Source organism: Zeus faber, assembly GCF_960531495.2.
Source record: "Zeus faber genome assembly, chromosome: 9".
Taxonomy (NCBI): Eukaryota; Metazoa; Chordata; class Actinopteri; order Zeiformes; family Zeidae; genus Zeus; species Zeus faber.
In genome coordinates, this window is record NC_137197.1 from 7151023 (window position 1) to 7169282 (window position 18260).

Genomic DNA, 18260 nt, shown 5'->3' on the forward strand with positions numbered 1-18260 from the left:
AAAACATTCAAATCCAAGTACACAATATTGCATTAAGGCGAGTATACAGTGTATACAAGGCTGTGTATACAGTATATACAGGCATTCATACAATGCTGTTGCATGTCTATAAACACACACACACACACACACACACACACATAGACACACGCCTGCAAAAACAAGAGGAAGCACAAAAGACAAATTAAAGTAATGTGCATACGGTTCAACTGGTTGAATATAATGTAATTTTCAAGCATTACACGCTCCACTATCATTGAATTAAATGACAAGAGGTTCTCCGTCCTGGACGTGTGTGTGTGTGTGTGTCTGTGTGTGTGTGTTTGTCTGTGTGTGTCTGTGTGTGTGTGTTTGTCTGTGTGTGTGTGTGTGTGTGTCACATATGTACTGTGACAGTTTTCCTATCAGCATGTCATCGGGCAAACGTCCGAGGTGGGATCATCATACGGTCTCCTTGACGAAGCTCCGCAACCTGTTGTTCAGTCCTTTTGCCAAAAAAACGTTTGTGTCTTGTTCTGGGGACACAGCGGTAAAACACAGCCCACACATCAGTGCCATGGAAACCGTACATGCCATACAGTATCAGTAGAAAAAAAAACAACCTTTTATAATCATTTACACAAAGCCAAACAGTTGTGCTAGATTTAATTTCTATCTCAATAACAACCAAAACAATGAACATAAGAAGTTAAATGTTAAGTTACTTTTCTTTATTATTATTATTATTATTGTTATTATTATTATTATTATTATTATAATAATAATAATAATAATAATATCATCATTATTATTATTGTTATTTATAAATAATAATAATAATACACAGGGGAAAACACCTGACCTTGCAGTATGTTGTCAAGTAGGAAGTCATCATGGGATCCAAATTTGTAGAGAAATCTCCCAAAGATATAATCCATGTCACCCACAAACAAGAAAGTCCTGAATCACACTCTGCATAATGAGTTGCTGTGGAATGAAGTGCTTGGCATTATCAAGCACGGACAAACTCAGAAAGTGTCAATACCACATGCACACTGACTGATTAATTCTGATTAAATCCAGACGAACCTGCACTAAGTGAACTACAGTCACTCGTTAAATACATGAATATCTATTTATGTCACAAAATGAATGCAGTTCAAATAATGCAGTGTCGGTGTCACTTGTTATTGTTGTTATTATTTGGCTCTTGAGCGTTTCAAACACACGGTGAAAAACATTTCAACCCAAGAACTGATGAAACAATTTCCAAGGAGCTGGACTCGTGCCAGGCATTTCAAACAGCGGCGTCTTTAAGCAGAGACGCCACGTGTAACCATGGCAACGGAACGGCCAACTGGAAACCCTAGATCTCTCACGCTCTGCGGGTCGCACGAAATGACATTGCGTCCCCAAAAAATAGATGAAAATGTTGGGTCAGGAGTACATGACATTCAGAAAAACAGTATTTAATAAACTCCAGTGATGGAGGTTGACGAAGCAGCGGATGAATACAAGACTAAATACTAATAGTGCGGACGGAACACATACGGAGGAACCATCACTATCCCCAAATATGAAACTACAGATGAATAAATACTGCATTGCACGAATGTTTTAAGATTTTTACAGTCAAAGTAATATTTCACCATCCACACGTAAATAATGTGGTACTTCTGTTGTGTAAATTTAGCAAATAAACGCACTGTCAAGCATGCGATTGAATCTATTTACATGTGAATATATTTCAATGAGAGTTAATTTACAGATGTTGTTGTGTATTTATCTCCCAAACACGCGTTTAAACGGAAAACACGCAAGTACACAAAGCACGGGGTCCGCGCGTGAATCAGCTCCTTAATCGCGTGTGTAGACGTTGGGACGTTGGAAGCGGTCAAATAAAGTAAACAATAAAATATATTAAATCACAATAAAAAATCATTCTGCATTTATTCGCAAAACGGAGAGAGAAATATTTGTTTCTGTTTAAAAAAAAAAATATATATATATATATATATATATATATCTGTAAACAGATTTGTTGTTGTATTCATATTTTTCCCATTTGTATTGTTTGTATAATATTATAAAACCAATACAAATGGAATAGAATCAACAAATCTGTTTACATTTTTAAATGGGTTGGGGGGGAGGCAAACAAATATATTTCTCCTTTTATTTTTTATTTTTATGTTTTTTCGTGACACCGGGTTCCTCCCCCGGACAAAGTAGTTCCCTCAGCGGAGGGATACTGCGGTGTGCGGCGGTGCGAGGCCGCTCAGCTGACGTGCTGCGTGTCGGAGGTGTCGGTTGGAGCTTCCCGTGCGTCCTGGTCGGAGCTGCCCGTGTTTGGACTCCACAACCTGCATCAAATAGGTGACGATGCCCCGCCGCGCTGCCCAAATAGCTCACACTGTAGGGCGAGTATCCCCCCTAACCCCGCTGCTGTGTGCGCTGTGCGGGGATGGAGCAGGGGAGGCGTCGGGGCCATTTCTTTTTGTCGGATGGGGGAACGGGAGAACGGCTGGATTTTAGGGGATTTAACGGACGTCTCTGCCCGGAGACTTGGCTCCGCGGACGGGTGACTTTCCTTACTTTGCCCGAGAATCGCACCGGCCTCCTGTCGAGTTGGCAGTGTTTAAAATGCTAACGATGCCTGGCGAGATTTGGCCCGTTTTAAGTGATTTCACTCATAATGTTCGATGACGAAACTGTTGAATTGGCGGACGATTTGTTGTGATTTGAGTCGGTAATGAAAACCCAAACGCGTCGATGCTGATCTCTACGTGTAATGTTACCATCCGCTGCTCGAGCAGCTAGCTTATATCCACGGAACAAACATTCGCTGAGTCGTTAGCTTCCTGGCTAAGACACTGTTAGCGCATTTAGCTCCTAAGGCTAACATACTGTTCGCTCATAAGGCGAGAGAACCAGCGCCGTCTCTCCTTCTTGACAGTGTACTACAGCTGAAGTTAGTTGTGTTACCAAGGTGTAGCCTTCTAGATTAAAACCACGAAGTGGTGACTCAAACCATGTCAGTAATGTGCCTGTGCTACTTCACTAGCAGCGGGTGAAAAGCTAAATAGCCACTGGTGATACTGAGCGCTAGCGCTAGCCACATTAGCTTTACATCCCTGTGTTCAAGCTGACAGCTGCTTGGAGGCACCGGGCCTGGTCCGCAGGAGACCCGAGGTTGGTTTTGCTGTGTTGCCTCAAGGTGATATTTCGTTTGTGTTGTGTTCGTTTATAGTTTGGTGTATCCTACACGGTCGGCGAGCGATTATTTTGGAGCTGTTGTCCCACCGCGGCAGCACATATCGGTTCGCTGGCAGCGTTTTGGTAAACAGCCCCAACACAGTGCGGCCATCGCTGCCATTTTCGGTTGGGACTCCCAGGTGATCGTCGTGGTAGGAGGCCACCTCGGGCCGCTCGTTTCGCCGCACGTATCGGCAGAGTCGGGCTCCGGCCCCGGGCTTCGGTGATCGCCTCGGCCCAACGTGTTGACGCTGAACTCGCCAACTACGCATTTTGGTGTCGCTGGCACCGAGACGCTCCACCGTGGAAGTCGCGTTTCGTGTCGTTTGGTCGCCGGAGTGTCGCGGCGAAACGAGCCCCGGGCGACCACACGGTTTGAACGTTTGTTTGAGCCGTTTTCCGGACGGATCCCCGCTGTCACACCGTGCGGGATTAGGTCCGGAGGGGCTGAGCCCGCTAGCCGGCAGGGCTAGCGAACTACGTCAGACATGTAGGCCCCGGTACATTGTGATCCTCCCGGGCTGCTGCGCCGCCCGTGAAGCCCCTTTATGGCGACAGACGCTTCCGAACGGGCGATGACACATTTCGGCGGACGAGGCCCAAAAGTTTCCACCGAACGCGCTTCACCAGTTGCTAGAACCGAGGAATAAACAAAGGGTCGGACGCGCTGTCAGAACGGGCCTAAAATGGCCCTGAGAGCTGGACCAGTGGCGTATTTTAGGATCCGTGTTTAGTTTTCACTCTCAGGACTCAGACGCTCGGTTCATTCCGTCAACATTTCTACATTTAGCCGCTTGTCACGGCAACACCGTAGTTTGTAATTTGACCAAAAACCACAATCATCATCTGTTTTTACAGGGTGTTTCTTATTCATTTTTTTTTTTTATCAATTAGCATTGTTGGTAACGTGTAGTCCTCATCCATTACAGCTAATAATATTATTAATTATAGCATTAGACATTAATGATCTGCATTATGAAGAGTATTCATTTTTATGTACTTTACATTCTTCTATAGCACTTAGTTGCTCAACATGGAAATACGCATATTATATTCATATATACCTAAATGTTACATACCCCGAATTTTCCCCATATGTATTTTGTGTGTGTGTGTGTGTGTGTGTGTGTGTGTGTATAACCAATACGGTAGCAATATGTAGCTGTGCATATTTATTTGAATTATTTGCACCTCTGACCTTGAATTGCACTGTTCTGACAATTCTACTTCTGTAACACCTGAATCAATCCAGCGAGCAATAAATATGAATTCAATAATCAATTTATCTTATCTCTCCATCTATCTCAAGATAGATGGATACTTTATTCATCCTCGGAGGGAGATTGAAAAATGTAATAGATGAATATACTCGTGTTGAAATTTCAGCAATTCGATCAAATGTGAAATTGGTTAAAAAAAAAAAAAAAATCATTGACTCCTCATTGTGTATTTCAATTCTGAGTTTAACAGGGTTACCGTGAGATACATTTGCTTTTCAATTTCTATTGAAATCCAAAGTACCTTGTTGTGCCAATTTGTTATTGGTTTAATTTGGTCTGAGTAAAGCCGTTCCAACACCAGTGGCAACTAAAATGTCATTTTACCACAAAAGGTCAATACATAGCTTGAAAAGATTTTCTACTGTCTCTCCTTTCTCTCTGTCAGATGTTGAACTTGCTTATCTACAGATTATAAGTAAGCTCTCAACACAGCTCTTCACATGTAGTCAGTCAAGTGATTTAGCCCTAAATTACTGTGCATGTTCCAGATTTCTACTCTGCCACCATATACAATTCAACAAAGCCACGTAGTCTGCTAAGGTATCTTGCAAACCACCTAAAACATGTAGAGTTCTTCCTAAAGGTGCTCACGGTGTCTGTTTTATTTATTTGGATGTAGTAGCAGCATCAACTTTGCCTCCCATACTAGAGACAGATGGATTGACTGGCTGCAGCCCAATGGCTGCGTGTGCAGTTTTTTGAATTGCTGTTGAGATTGGGCATTACAAAAAAAAAAAAATCCTTGCCCCCACAATCCAAACTATAATGGGCAATCACTGACAGGTCTAATTTTATAGTTAACTATATTAGTGTGCTCTGTAAATGAATATACCTCCTTTTGTTGTAAAGCATTTAATTCAACAATAACATATCTGTGACTACTGGACAAGCAGACAATGGCAAAACAAAAAAATTCTCCATTACCGAGGGTATCCCAATCGGTGACTGGGTCTGCGATTGTTTGCCTCAACTCTTCTCCAATCGTGTCAGTTCAGCAAAATGTTGTACTTTTCTGTACCAAACTACTTGGAGTACAAGTGCAACCTAAATTTTCTCCTTAATTAGCATGGGTCTGACCTGAGTACACTGCAATGATGGTCATTTAATGTAGATCAGGCAATACTGTATGTTATTTGCATTTTGAATTAGTTTAAATTTGAATTCTGTTTCGCTCTGACAGTCCAATAATTATGGTTAATAGACTATTTGGTGACTTTGATTTGTGGTTTTCTTTTAGGCTTATTCATATTCGTGGAGGCCTGTTTTGTTCCCTAATGAATAGTAATTTGAATTATTCTATTGACCTGTTTTTGTTTGGTTGGAGCTTTGTCTGGGCAACGGGTGGATTTTCCAATCACAATAATCGATGGGAACTTTGACCCGATATCCAAATCAGAATCTGAAATTAGTTTTACTCTTTACAGCCACAAGTTGCAGGTTTTGAATTTCTTCTTGCAACTCAGGATTTTTTACCTGCCGCTTCGCAAAAGATTCTGAAAACAATAACACTTTTCTTCAATCTCTATTGTGTTGAAGGCTATTCTTTAGTAGCCCTACACAGCTTGTTCTGCCCCTTTACTGGCCTGGAGACAAATGATAACGTCTGATGTTTCTGCCGTCTTCTTCCCTTTGGCTCCACTGAATAGCAGTGTCTAGAACAGGTATGTGCGAACTCCACGGCCTCCCCCTGTCTGCAATTAGCCCAAATATCACATGGTTGCTGGGTCACGGTTAATCAGCCTGGGGTGGGAGTGTCACTGTCTTTTCCGGTTGATTTCTTCACTATATGGTTGTGAATCCACTTCGGACTGAGTATACTGACAATGGTGTTCTGGGACATATTTGCCAGTATGATTATTATTTTTTGGTTTGAACTATACCGACTACCTGACCACTTCTCCCTCTCAACACCCTGTCTGGTCTTCGCTACTGCACAGTGATCAAAATGGTGTAGCGCTGATGCTATCTATTTTAGGTCACATATGTGGTTATGAATGTCATGGTACATTTGTTACCATATCCAGTTGTATACATTTAATGCTTTTATATTGAAAGATGAATATTTGTTCATACAAAAATACCCACCCACCACGTTGGCAGGTAACTAAGATGATCATACTAAACACAGCCAGAAATGTACCCACATTTTGTGGGTCTTGTAAAAATATCTTGAGGTTTGTTACATTGAACCAGACCATATCAGTCTTAATTTCAGGACACGGCACCTGAAAGAATGAAACTAAGCTGATCAATGGTCCATGTCCTGGTCATACAGAAAACAACATTAGCTGCTGCTACAAACACAGAATATAACTAGTTTTCATTAAGAAGGGGACATTACTGAATTTGGTCAGTGCCTTGATGTTTGTCTTCTGTCCTTTCCTTGCAGTGAATGGTAGTGTCTAGAAAGGGTATGTCCCTTCAGGAGAGAGGTGCCAATGTCCAACCGGCCTAATTCCAATCCAGGGGGGTCACTGCGCCGTTCACAGAGGAACACTGCTGCGGCCCAGCCACAAGACCACACAGTAGCGGGAAGGTGAGTTCACATGACCTTTACGTTTGATTTAACTTTGTATTCTTAAGACACCATTTGATTTTAAGCCTAAAGGTAAACCTAGTTTTGAAAACCCAAACAAGTTAATTCATTTTCAATGCAAGCAAGTGAAGTGATTTTGGTCTGGGCAGGGGGACTTTTTTAACCATATTTTCTCACAATCTTCTGCACTCAACCTTTTTTTTTTAATCATAGTTCATCAGCAATCGTCTATTGTGTGTACCTTGATTTCTCTCTCTCTCTCTCTCTCTCTCTCTCTCTCTCTCTCTGTCTCTGTCTCTGTCTCTGTGTGTGCTGTGTTGTCTGTTACATAACAATATGTCAGAGGAAACGACAAGAGAGGCACGGTTTTAATACTCATTCATCCTTTGACAAGAAATTAAAAAAATCCTTAAATTCTTAGTTGAAGCTCTGAAATGGGCCGAGAGCTGTACAACAGCCTTGGGGCAGAGCATTTATTTCCTCACAAAGGCTACTTTGCGGTTATTTGGGGAATTTTTTTGTTTTCTTTCAAACTTGTGCTTGAGCTGTTAAAACGGTATTCCCCTTAATTCATTTTAAGCTGTCAGTGATATCATTGTATAATGTCACAGTGAACTCAAATGAGTATTTAATGTAAGGCCACATTGTTACCTGATTTTCAATTTCAACCTTACAGGTTGCAGTCAGAGCAGGCAAAACATAAAGCAAATTCCCCTCCTGAAAGTAGAAGACCTAATTCTAAGGCTTCCAAAGCCACGTCCGTCTCAGCCTCTGGCCAGTCCAGAGGGCACAGCTCACGAAGGTACTGCTCCTCTACTCTGCACTCACTGTGTGTATGTGTGCAGTGTGTACGTTTCTCTAAACAATCATAGTAGAATTCACAAACCACACACACATATGGGTTTTTAATTGGTGACGAATGAGTCTCAATGAGGCATTAGTTGGTTGAATGTGCTTAGGTGGTTCTTGGCTCTCAACGTTGTCCTTTCTCAATTCCTGGCAGAAGCGGTCTTTCTCTCTCCGTGGCTTCGTTTGTGCTACCCGACGACCCAGAGGCTGCAGGGACATCTGAACAAGAGCGAACGGGCCACCAAGCGAAGAGCGAGAGCTCCCGGGCGCCGAAGCGGAATTCGGCTCCTGACCATATCAATAGCTACGGGCCGACTCCTGCCAAAAAAACCAAACCGCTCCCTACACCCCGAGACAACACTTTAGACACCAAGAAAGGCTCGGCCAAGTCCAAGAAGAGACCACTTGGGACAGAACTCCCTGCGCCGTCAGGTCGAGGACAAAGTAAGAAGAGCGGGGCCGCTGGGGCCTCTCCGACTCAGAAACGGAAGAAAGCCGATCCTCTTCCTGGTCTGAGCAGTGCCGCTGGGTCCGTCCCCAACAGTACCGAGGGCAGAACTGCAAAACCCTCCAAGCTGGCGTCTAAATCAGCCGCCTCAGCCAAAGCTGGGTGTAGCACCGTGACGGATTCCTCCTCTTCTGCCTCCACCTCTTCCTCCTCTTCCTCCACAGGCACCAACAGCGCAGCCTCGCAGGGTGCCCGTGTCAAGCAGGGCAAAGACCAGAACAAGGCGCGCCGCTCTCGTTCGGCCTCCAGCCCCTCCCCTCGCCGAAGCACCCGAGACAAGGAGCAGGCCAAAGCTGCCGGGTCATCAAAGTTTGAGTGGGCCGCCCGCTTCAACCCCAAAGTCAATCTGCCAAAACCCAAACTGTCCCTGCCTGGTTCCTCCAAGACTGAAACCTCCAAACCCGGGCCCTCAGGACTGCAGGCTAAACTAGCAAGTAAGTCACACCATCTGATTGGAAAGTAACTAATCCCTGTCCATGAGGTGTGTTTTCAAGATAGTTTTCCTGGGATTTATGTAATGTAAGAATGGATGTCACAAATTTAGTAGCTATGAACGAGACGAAACAACATATTATACCCATGTTGCAGTCACTGCCATTTTAGGTTTTGATGGACGGAGTGTTGTGCCTGTGAGAATGTGTTGACTACTCTTCAATTTTAGGGCCGGGTATTGCGTAGGATCTCACAATAAGATCGATCGATATCTATTAGATCAGATATTGATGATAATGACGATGATATCAGTGTTCCACATGCATTACAAAAATAGTCTAATACAGAAATATTTAAATGAAGGAACATGGTTGCATAATTCCAAAACCAAGTATCGATTTTACAATTTTCATATCCATTCACAAAAAGTGTATAGATACAGTATATATATAATATATATATATATATATATATATATATATATTTATTTTTTTATTTTTTATAACCCTGTCCTATTGAGACTTTTTTTGCACTTCCACTGAGTTGACCGTGAGAAGTGAGAGCTTTAGGTAATCCTGTAGGGCTGCAACTAGGTTTTGGGGTGTCGGGCACAGTTTTCCTTTAGACATGGGTGGTGGTTTTGCCTCTGGGTTTAAATATCACAGGACCTGCGGTCCCAACAATGTTACAGCTTCAGTTACAGAAGCTAACTCTTCACCGCTGAGTGCTGACAAAGCTGCAGGAACTGTCTTTGACATCAGATGCACATTACATCACAGACTCACACCGCCCATGTGACGGTCACTTCTGCGCCGATATGCTGTGTATGCACACATTCAAACATAAGAAACTGGTAAGCTGCACACAGTCACCACCAGCAACCTTTAGTCAAGTTTTACTTGTGTGTGTGATTGTAAAGTCTGTTCTTTACAAATTCATGCTCAGCTCATAGGTAGGCTAAAATTCCAATCGCCCGATCGGCGATATACAATATAATCGGGGGCACATGTGTGCGCGCGGTGGGCTTCGTGAGCGCACAGAACGTAATGTCATGTGGCAAATGCAGTCTCCACATTCCAGAAGTGCAGCATTTATTATTTACTAGTAAAGTATTTACACAAAACATCCAGTTTTTGCTAAATTAAGTCCCGTAGCAACGGGGAGACGTGCGCCCGGACAGTGGGGACGGACAGGTTTTGTTACGGAGCAAGGACTTGGACAGTTGTGTTTTACAAATTTCGTTTAAAAAAATAAATAGATCTGAAATAAAGACAGGCACAGGAGCCTGCATGCACCGTAGTCTGGAGGAGAAACAAAAAAAAAACCCTTCTCTAATTCGCCTAATCAGTTAGGTTTATGTTTATCATTTTCCATACAAGTAAGAAACTATGGAAATAAAATAAATCAAATCTTTTTGAGATTATATCACACATTGCTATATTATAATCACAAGATTTGCATATTGAGCGGCAGGTACGTACGGGGGGGTTGTCAAAGCACCTGCCCCATGGACTCCATGGTGCCCTTCTTATCAGGCGTGCTTTTTTTTAATGTATATTTAATTAATGGGTGTCGAGGCAGCAGATTGTCCGAGCACGATATATTTATGAGGAATTCCTCATGAACCTTGCAGCTTGGTGCACCTGCGATGTGTGCACAGCGGCAACGCTGTGCTGCTCCGTTTGCCCCCAGTGGAAAAATGCCTAGCTGGGTGTCCATGTGCCTTTGCTTCTCCCCCCAGCACCTGCCCCTTAAAGTCTCTACGGGACTGTAGAGGGGAAGTCACCAGCGGTTAGTCGACAGCTCTGAGCGGAGAGGGGGAGAGCCTCTGCTCCCCCTCTCCTCTCCAGCACTTAGTTTCGGCGCTGATGTCCTGGCAGAATAAAAAGTAAAATAAAAAACGTTGGTCATCCATGTCAATTGCGATTGATGGAGTCGATTGCCGATTTAACCGCAGATCAGCCCAAGCCTAATAGGAGGGGGTTGTTGGCTTGTGTAGGAGTGACGGGGCTAGCTCCGATTCAGTTTGTGTGCGAACCCGTGGAAAGTGGACGATGTTTAACGGATTGCGCGGGTAGGGTGAAAACATTGCTTGAGCCCCTTTAAAGTACCTGTCAAGTAAATTCAGTGATTTGTTTGTAAACACATACACGTTAGAAAGTTATTGCTGAAAACATGTGAAAAGACGTGCGAATGATGTAGTACTGACTTGTGGAGTTAAACAAAAACGGTTTCTCACCATTTTTGTGGTCCTGATTATATGGGCAGAGCTGAATCATGACTCGATGACGTAGATGGTTCATACTCTGCCTGGCCCCTCCCCCTAACACTTTATAAACACCAGGTCAGACCGTTGGAAATGGAGCATCAGTGGTAAAATAAGCTAAGTTAACAGCCTGGAGTTGGGGATAAAATGCTGTTTTGGGAATAAACACCTGGAGTAAAAGGCGTCTTCAGCGAAAGCGTGAACTCATGCCAAGTCTTGGCTCATATCCACACAGGTGCCTACAGGTCACCTGCCTAATATTGTGTCGCGCCCCCTTGTGCCGCCAGGACCTCTGAAGGTGTCCTGTAGTACCTGGCACCAAGACGTAAGCAGCAGATCCTTTAAGTCCTGTAAGTTACGAGGTGGGACCCCCATGGATCGGGCTTGTTGTTCCAGCACATCCCACAGATGCTCCATCGGACCCTAACCCCGACCATCCACATGATGTAGAAGAAAATGTGATTCATTAGACCAGGCCACCTTCTTCCATTGCTCCATGGTCCAGTTCTGATGCTCACATGACCATTGTAGGTGCTTTCAGCAGTGAACAGGGTTCAGCATGGACACTCTGACCGGTCTGCAGCTACACAGCCCCACACGCAGCAAGCTGTGATGCACTGTGTGTTCTGACTCCTTTCTATCATAGCGGCATGAACTTTTTCAGCAATTAGCTCGTTGGCAATCGAACCAGGTGTGCTAGCCTTCTCTCCCCATGCACATCAATGAGCCCATGGGTGCCCACATGGGTGCCCATGACCCTGTTGCCGTTACCGTTGTCACCATTTGTCCTTCCTTGGACCACTTTTGGTAGGTACTAACCACTGCATTCCAGGAACCACAAGACCTGCCGTTTTGGAGATGCTCTGACCCAGTCGTCTAGCCATCACAATTTGGCCTCTCGCAGATCCTTACACTTGCCCTGCTTCCAACACATCAACGACAAGAACTGACTGTTCACTTGCTGCCTAATATCCCACCCCTTGACAGGTGCCATTGGAATGAGTTGAGCAATTTTATTCACTTCACCTGTTGGTGCTTTTAATGTTGTGGCTGATCGGTGTATCTTGTTAGTAAGGTTTGCGAAGTTTTCCAGAGAACACTGCATAAGCAGTATTTACCATTTGTCTTTTTTTTTTTTGTTTTTATTTTTCAATGACTCACATGCCATGATGTGAATATATTTATCAGTAATTTGATTGCGTGCTTACTAGTAGATGGGCAACTTGTAACTTTTATTAGCATTTGCTAATGAGTTCAGCATTGGGTGTGCAGTGGGCAGCTCTTTGGTAGTTCAGGGCCAGGCAGTTGTCGTGTGCCATCTGGACTCGACCCAAATGTTGGCCTGATCCCTCCCTATGTTGGCCTGTCTGACTGGTCCACCAGCTGACCAGCAGAATATATAAAGGTTAGTGAAAGGCTCAGGAGTGGAACAGTTCTCCATTTCTCCAGCTTTCTGCACACATACCCCACTCCATCTCAACTATGGTGAGTAGGCATTCAGAATCTTGACGCTTATGTAGTGGATATGCGATGGCAAGTCATGGCATATTCAAAATTAATTTGAATATCTGGCATGAGTTATATTTTATCGGGAAAATCATTTCTCTTTGAAATGGCTGGAGGCAGGGTCATTGTCTTGTATGTAAAATACACGCCAGCGTTACAAAATAGCACACTTAGTCATTATAGCAGGAGTACTGGTTGTAATTTGTGTCTATGTATTTAAATGAAATCAGTGTCTCATAGCAAAACTATTTTTAAGGTCATTTCCCGGTACAGAACACAGAAGAGAGAACAGATTGAAAATGGCTCATGCTCCACTTCCTTGTATTTTATGGCTTCATTTACTTCAGGTAAAACGACTTGTATATATTAACTTGTAAATATTATCTATTAGGAGTCAATGAATATTAACATGTTTAATGCACAGTAAAGTCTATCTTGACCTGTTATATCATGGTGAGATTTCACTCCTGCCATGATGCCATAGTGAGACTCTATTAATACTCTTCTGGTAAGTGGCACTGGGCCACAACTAAAGATACCACTGTCTGAACCTCTTTGCGTTAATTCTAGTGGGTTTCTACCTACGTTAGACCTAGCCTTGCGCTGCCTGTAAAAATTGGTTTTAATCATTGAACACAAAGTCACAACATTTCTCCAGCTTGCATACTTTTGGCATGAATGCTATTCAACGTTATTAAGCTTCAATTTGATTCTCTATTCTTTCAAACAAATATGTTACACTTTGACCTACTTTCCTGGAAAATGATTTGGTTAACAGAGAAATTATGCCTTGTTCTGTTTGGATGATGCTATTTCCAAGCCTTCATTGAAATATAACGTTGCTTTCCATTCTGTGAAACACTTAAAGTAAAAAACATTTGCCCATGGCCTTAAAGAATAAAAAAAAAAAAATCCTTAAAGATGTCCAATGTTTAAATAAAATCTTAAAATAATTAATATTCAATTGTTAAAGTAAAGTGCAATATGCGGCACGCATGACACCCTCTTCCATTAAACATGGTCGTGAATTGAAAAAGTAGGATTAGATCAGCCCACAGTAACGATTGAATTCCAATAATAGACCGGTATCTTGTTCAATTTCTCATGTTTATAACAAACCAAATTTCATGAAAATGGGTTCAGAATGGGGGGGGGGGGACCAGTACGCATCATCTGCGTTCCGTTACACCACTGTTTACCACTAAGATACATTTAATGGTAATGTCTGTACTTCTGCTGCTGTATTTCTTGTAATATTGACTAGTATTACAAGAGTATTACCAGAAATTGAGGTGATTTTCTCACCTACTGAAACATTTTGTGTAAAATGTAATAAATAATTGACTGGAAAAAGCAAAATATTGTGTGTATTGGAGTGAAAGAGACCAATAGTATAAGAGATGAGAACTGTGAATATTGTTACATTTTGATATGCTATATACACCAACCTTTTCTTATCAATAAGAAAACTCAATAGTATTGTTTCCTTATCACAGCAATGACGGAAATACATTTTACAGTGATTTTGTTGTGGCCATTTTGTTTGAACTGCCCTTTTGTGGTTCGCTTTTCCCCGCCAGGTTTAAGGAAGTCCACCAAGAAGCGCAGCGAGTCTCCTCCAGCAGAGCTCCCCAGCTTTCGGCGGAGCCCACGCAAGACCACGGGCTCCTGTGCCAGCACCAGGTAGCTCTCACTATGAGAAAACCCATTGATAACCCTTTTTATTTTATTTTTATTTTTTTATTTTATTTTGATCCATTGATCCTAGAAATTTTAAATTTTCCCCATAAGCATTCCAAAGAAAGCAGTAAATTATGTTTAGATGATGTACTAGTGATGGTAAGATATGTAAGCCATTGTTAAATGGTACCAAGCCATTGTTGAATTTGATTTACGTCAACACTTGCTATAAGTCAAAAATACAGCAATTTCTGATTCATGGTTGCAGAAGATTTTTCTGGAATTTGAAACATGCTTGTTTTTTGTTTTGGAAGGAGGGGTGAAGGGGGATGCTTGGAAATGATAGTGCCTGTGGCCTTCCTTTGAGATTTTCATTTGAAAACGACTTTGTCGTAGCAGAGTAGGAGTGTTGCAGAACACCACCGATAACCGCGGCAACCCTAAAATAGCCAAGAAAATTGCAATCAGTGCATCGCTTGGTAAACATGTTTGCTAACTTTACGTGATGATGCATTTCAAAGAGTATATCCTAATGAGATAAATTAGTATATGTGACCCGCCATGTCCCAACCCGGTGCATTTCACAGCGCTGTGCGTGAAAAACATTGGAAATGACTTTTTTCGCCCAAAATAACATTACAGCTGATGTATGTTCCTCAAGCTGTATGTTCCTCAAGCTTTTTTCGATCTCAACATATTTTCAAAACTTGAGTTTGTTTTCTTAATATCAGATGAATATTAAAAAAATCGAGGCTATCCACCTGCATTTTACAGGGAGAAAAGTCACTGAACTCATTGAAAGCGCAAATGCCGATCTCAAGTTTCCTTTGATGCAAACATACAGATCAAGATCATCCACAACAATTCCCAGAACACAAATGGCTTGGTGGTCCTTTGATAGCGTCTCCTGCATCGCCTTCAGTTCGGAAAATCTTTTGTTAAACTGTAAATCATATTCAGGGATGTGATTATTATTATTATAATTTTTTTTTATTTATTTTATTTTTTTTTCTGGATTTTCCGACATGAAAATGTGACCCCTGTGAATCATGCAGATCCGCAAAAAATATTTTTTTTTGGGGGGGGGGTGTATTGATCAGATTATCAGTATCGTGTCCAATATTGGCCAAAAATGAATGGATCCGGTATCGGAAATAATGTTGTAATCTGATACCATTGATATTGATGAATATCCCCCTGAAACACGCTTGTAGCAAGCATCTGCATTGTATCCACAAGTCATTCACGACCAGTTTTAGGCCCGTTACTCAAATGTAATTTATTACTAGTTACTCTTTTCAAAAGTAATATTACTTTACTTATTACTTCCTGCCAACAGCAATTCATTACACTAGTTATGTTACTTTCCCGTTACACCCCACAAAATTGGTAATTGCGTCCTTTCTCCTCAAAATTCAGACGTGGCATGTGCGCCTCTGTGTGAATGCCAGGGTCATCGCCGGTAAGCGCAGCTAAGGCTTCAACCACTGACGCTGCCGGTGTCTTCTACATAACGTACCAAAACGTGATCGGCTCGCTCGTCAACACTCGCTTTATGTAGTCGCGTTGCGGTAGCAAATGGACAAATCTTGTAATAATCCATGATCCATCTAATGAGTTGTGAACTGAAGCGCCGCGTTCCCTCCGTCCATGGTTGTTTACACTCGCTCCCGCGCCCAGATACAGTAAAGCACCGTGATGTCAAATATTGCTGTGAGGCAGTTCTGCTGCATATTTCCTGCCTCTTTTGTCCTTTGCCAATCACATGCCTGTATGTTCTAGAAATGGACTGGAATCTCTACATTGATTATTGACAATGTTCTTTCTGCGCACATACCGCGTAACGCTCTGCAGTTACTAATTCCTCAATGTGTTCTGCTCTTTGCAGTCGGCGGGGCTCAGGCCTGGGCAAGCGCGGGGCAGCCGACGCTCGCCGACAGGAGAAAATGGCCGACTCCGACAACAACCAGGATGGGGCCAACTCATCGTCCGCTCGTACTGATGAGGCTCCACAAGGTGCTTCTGGTACGCACTTTAAATACTGTGACTTTGGAAAAAGGAGTTGACTTTTTAGATATTCAGTGTATTCATGTTAAATTAAAGATCTTTGGATTTGGAGCCTCAATGTAATCAATGGAGAAGTATTTCATTTTTTTGGCATCTTTTGAGCCTCGTCGGATGACTTGGGTGATGATTTAGGGTCCATTAATGCTCTTCCGTCTTCCCTCAACAGCTTCCAGCTCAGTTGCTGGAGCTGTAGGCATGACCACTTCTGGAGAGAGTGAATCTGATGACTCTGAAATGGGGAGGCTTCAAGGTCAGTGGTCCCACCACCACGTCTTAACTTTCTTTTTCCGCTTGGCTTTTATATTAAAATTGTATTTTGAAATTCATTTTGGCGTGTGTTAATCAAGTCTGGACAGACAAATGTAGTTTAGTTCTATGTGCAGTTGCTCTTTCAACTTGCTGCCTTTGTTCTCTTTAGCACTTTTAGAGGCCCGGGGTCTCCCCCCACACCTCTTTGGGCCCCTGGGGCCCCGCATGTCACAGCTGTTCCACAGGACCATAGGCAGTGGAGCCAGTGAGTACTTCTCCTCACCCTGAAACCAGTGTTCTTCACTCTCACGCTTTAATCTGTGCGATCCTGCTGGAAAAACAACTCTTATTGTTGTACACATCATTATCAAGTTATTTTATTTGGTGCTTACTGAGTGGAATTTCAAAGTGCCACCCATTCTTTAGAGAATTACATAATTTAATGCATTTCCCGTAAACCCCTCGTTCCACACACTAGCTATCCCACAAACACCACTTTGTTTCAATATTTATAAAGCTAACCTTGTGGTGTTTGCCTTGTTGGTTAAGCCTCTATCACACTACAGCAGCAACAAAATGTATTGGATTGTATGATTTCAGTGTTTGTGTTTTCAATTTTGACAACTGCGATAGTGTTTTATTGCGGTTGTGAAAATACACCCCATTCCAGATTATTATGCAAATGAGATTTTTCTCAGATTTTCCTAAATAGTTGATGCAAAGGACAGTATAATTTTCAAGTCATCAACCGTTAGGGTATATTTCGAATGTTATTGAACAAACCTCCCAATGATAACAGTATTTTTTTCAAAAATAAAAAGCTCAAAATGCACTGTTCCAAATGATTATGCACAACAGAGTTTCAAAACATTTTATAGGTTGTAAAGAACTGAAAATGGTCATTTGTTGTATTTGCAGCATTACATTTACATTTACATTTAGTCATTTAGCAGACGCTTTTATCCAAAGCGACTTACAATTGTTCAAAGACCGACGGACGCAGCCATCAGGAGCAATTAGGGGTTAAGTGTCTTGCTCAAGGACACTACAGCATGCTAGCAGGAGGAGCCTGGGATCGAACCAGCAACCTTTGGATCACTAGACCACCAGCTCTACCTCCTGAGCTACCATCCCCGCTATTAGGTCATATTTACTGAAATCAAAAGCTATTTCAATCAAAAACATCTTAACAGGCCAAGTTACATGTTGACATAGGACCCTTCTTTGATATCACCTTCACAATTCTTGCATCCATTGGATTTGTGAGTTTTTGGAGAGTTTGTGCTTGAATTTCTTTGCAGGATGTCAGAATAGCCTCCCAGAGCTGCTGTTTTGATGCAAACTGCCTCCCACCCTCACAGATCTTTTGCTTGAGGATGATCCAAAGGTTCTCAATAGGGTTGAGCTCTGTGGATGATGGGGGCCACACCATAAGTTTCTCTCATTTTATGCCCATAGCAGCCAATGACACAGAGGTATTCTTTGCAGCATGAGATGGTGCATTGTCAGGCATGAAGAGGATTTTGCTACGGAAGGCACGGTTCTTCTTTTTGTACCATGGAAGAAGGTTGTCAGTCAGAAACTATACTTATACTATATACTTTGCCGAGGTCATTTTCACACCTTCAGAGATCCTAAAGGGGCCTACCAGCT

The 18260-nt window shown here is 42.5% G+C and overlaps 1 protein-coding gene across 4 annotated transcripts in view; it reads left to right on the forward strand.

Annotated features, from left to right (window-relative positions):
- The first annotated feature begins 2275 nt into the window (after positions 1-2275).
- Positions 2276-18260, forward strand: part of trip12 (thyroid hormone receptor interactor 12) — a 39715-nt gene continuing 23730 nt past the window's right edge. The window contains exons 1-8 of one of the 4 annotated variants that reach the window (XM_080006902.1): positions 2276-2355; positions 6904-7050; positions 7727-7852; positions 8054-8841; positions 14192-14294; positions 16180-16316; positions 16525-16608; positions 16777-16872. In XM_080006902.1, coding sequence (XP_079863028.1) covers positions 6953-7050; positions 7727-7852; positions 8054-8841; positions 14192-14294; positions 16180-16316; positions 16525-16608; positions 16777-16872 — 1432 coding nt within the window. In that variant the 5' untranslated portion in view covers positions 2276-2355; positions 6904-6952. Of the gene's footprint in view, positions 2356-6903; positions 7051-7726; positions 7853-8053; positions 8842-12530; positions 12591-12867; positions 12959-14191; positions 14295-16179; positions 16317-16524; positions 16609-16776; positions 16873-18260 lie in introns of those variants that run through there. The other 3 variants (XM_080006905.1, XM_080006903.1, XM_080006904.1) reach the window with 3 other exon arrangements.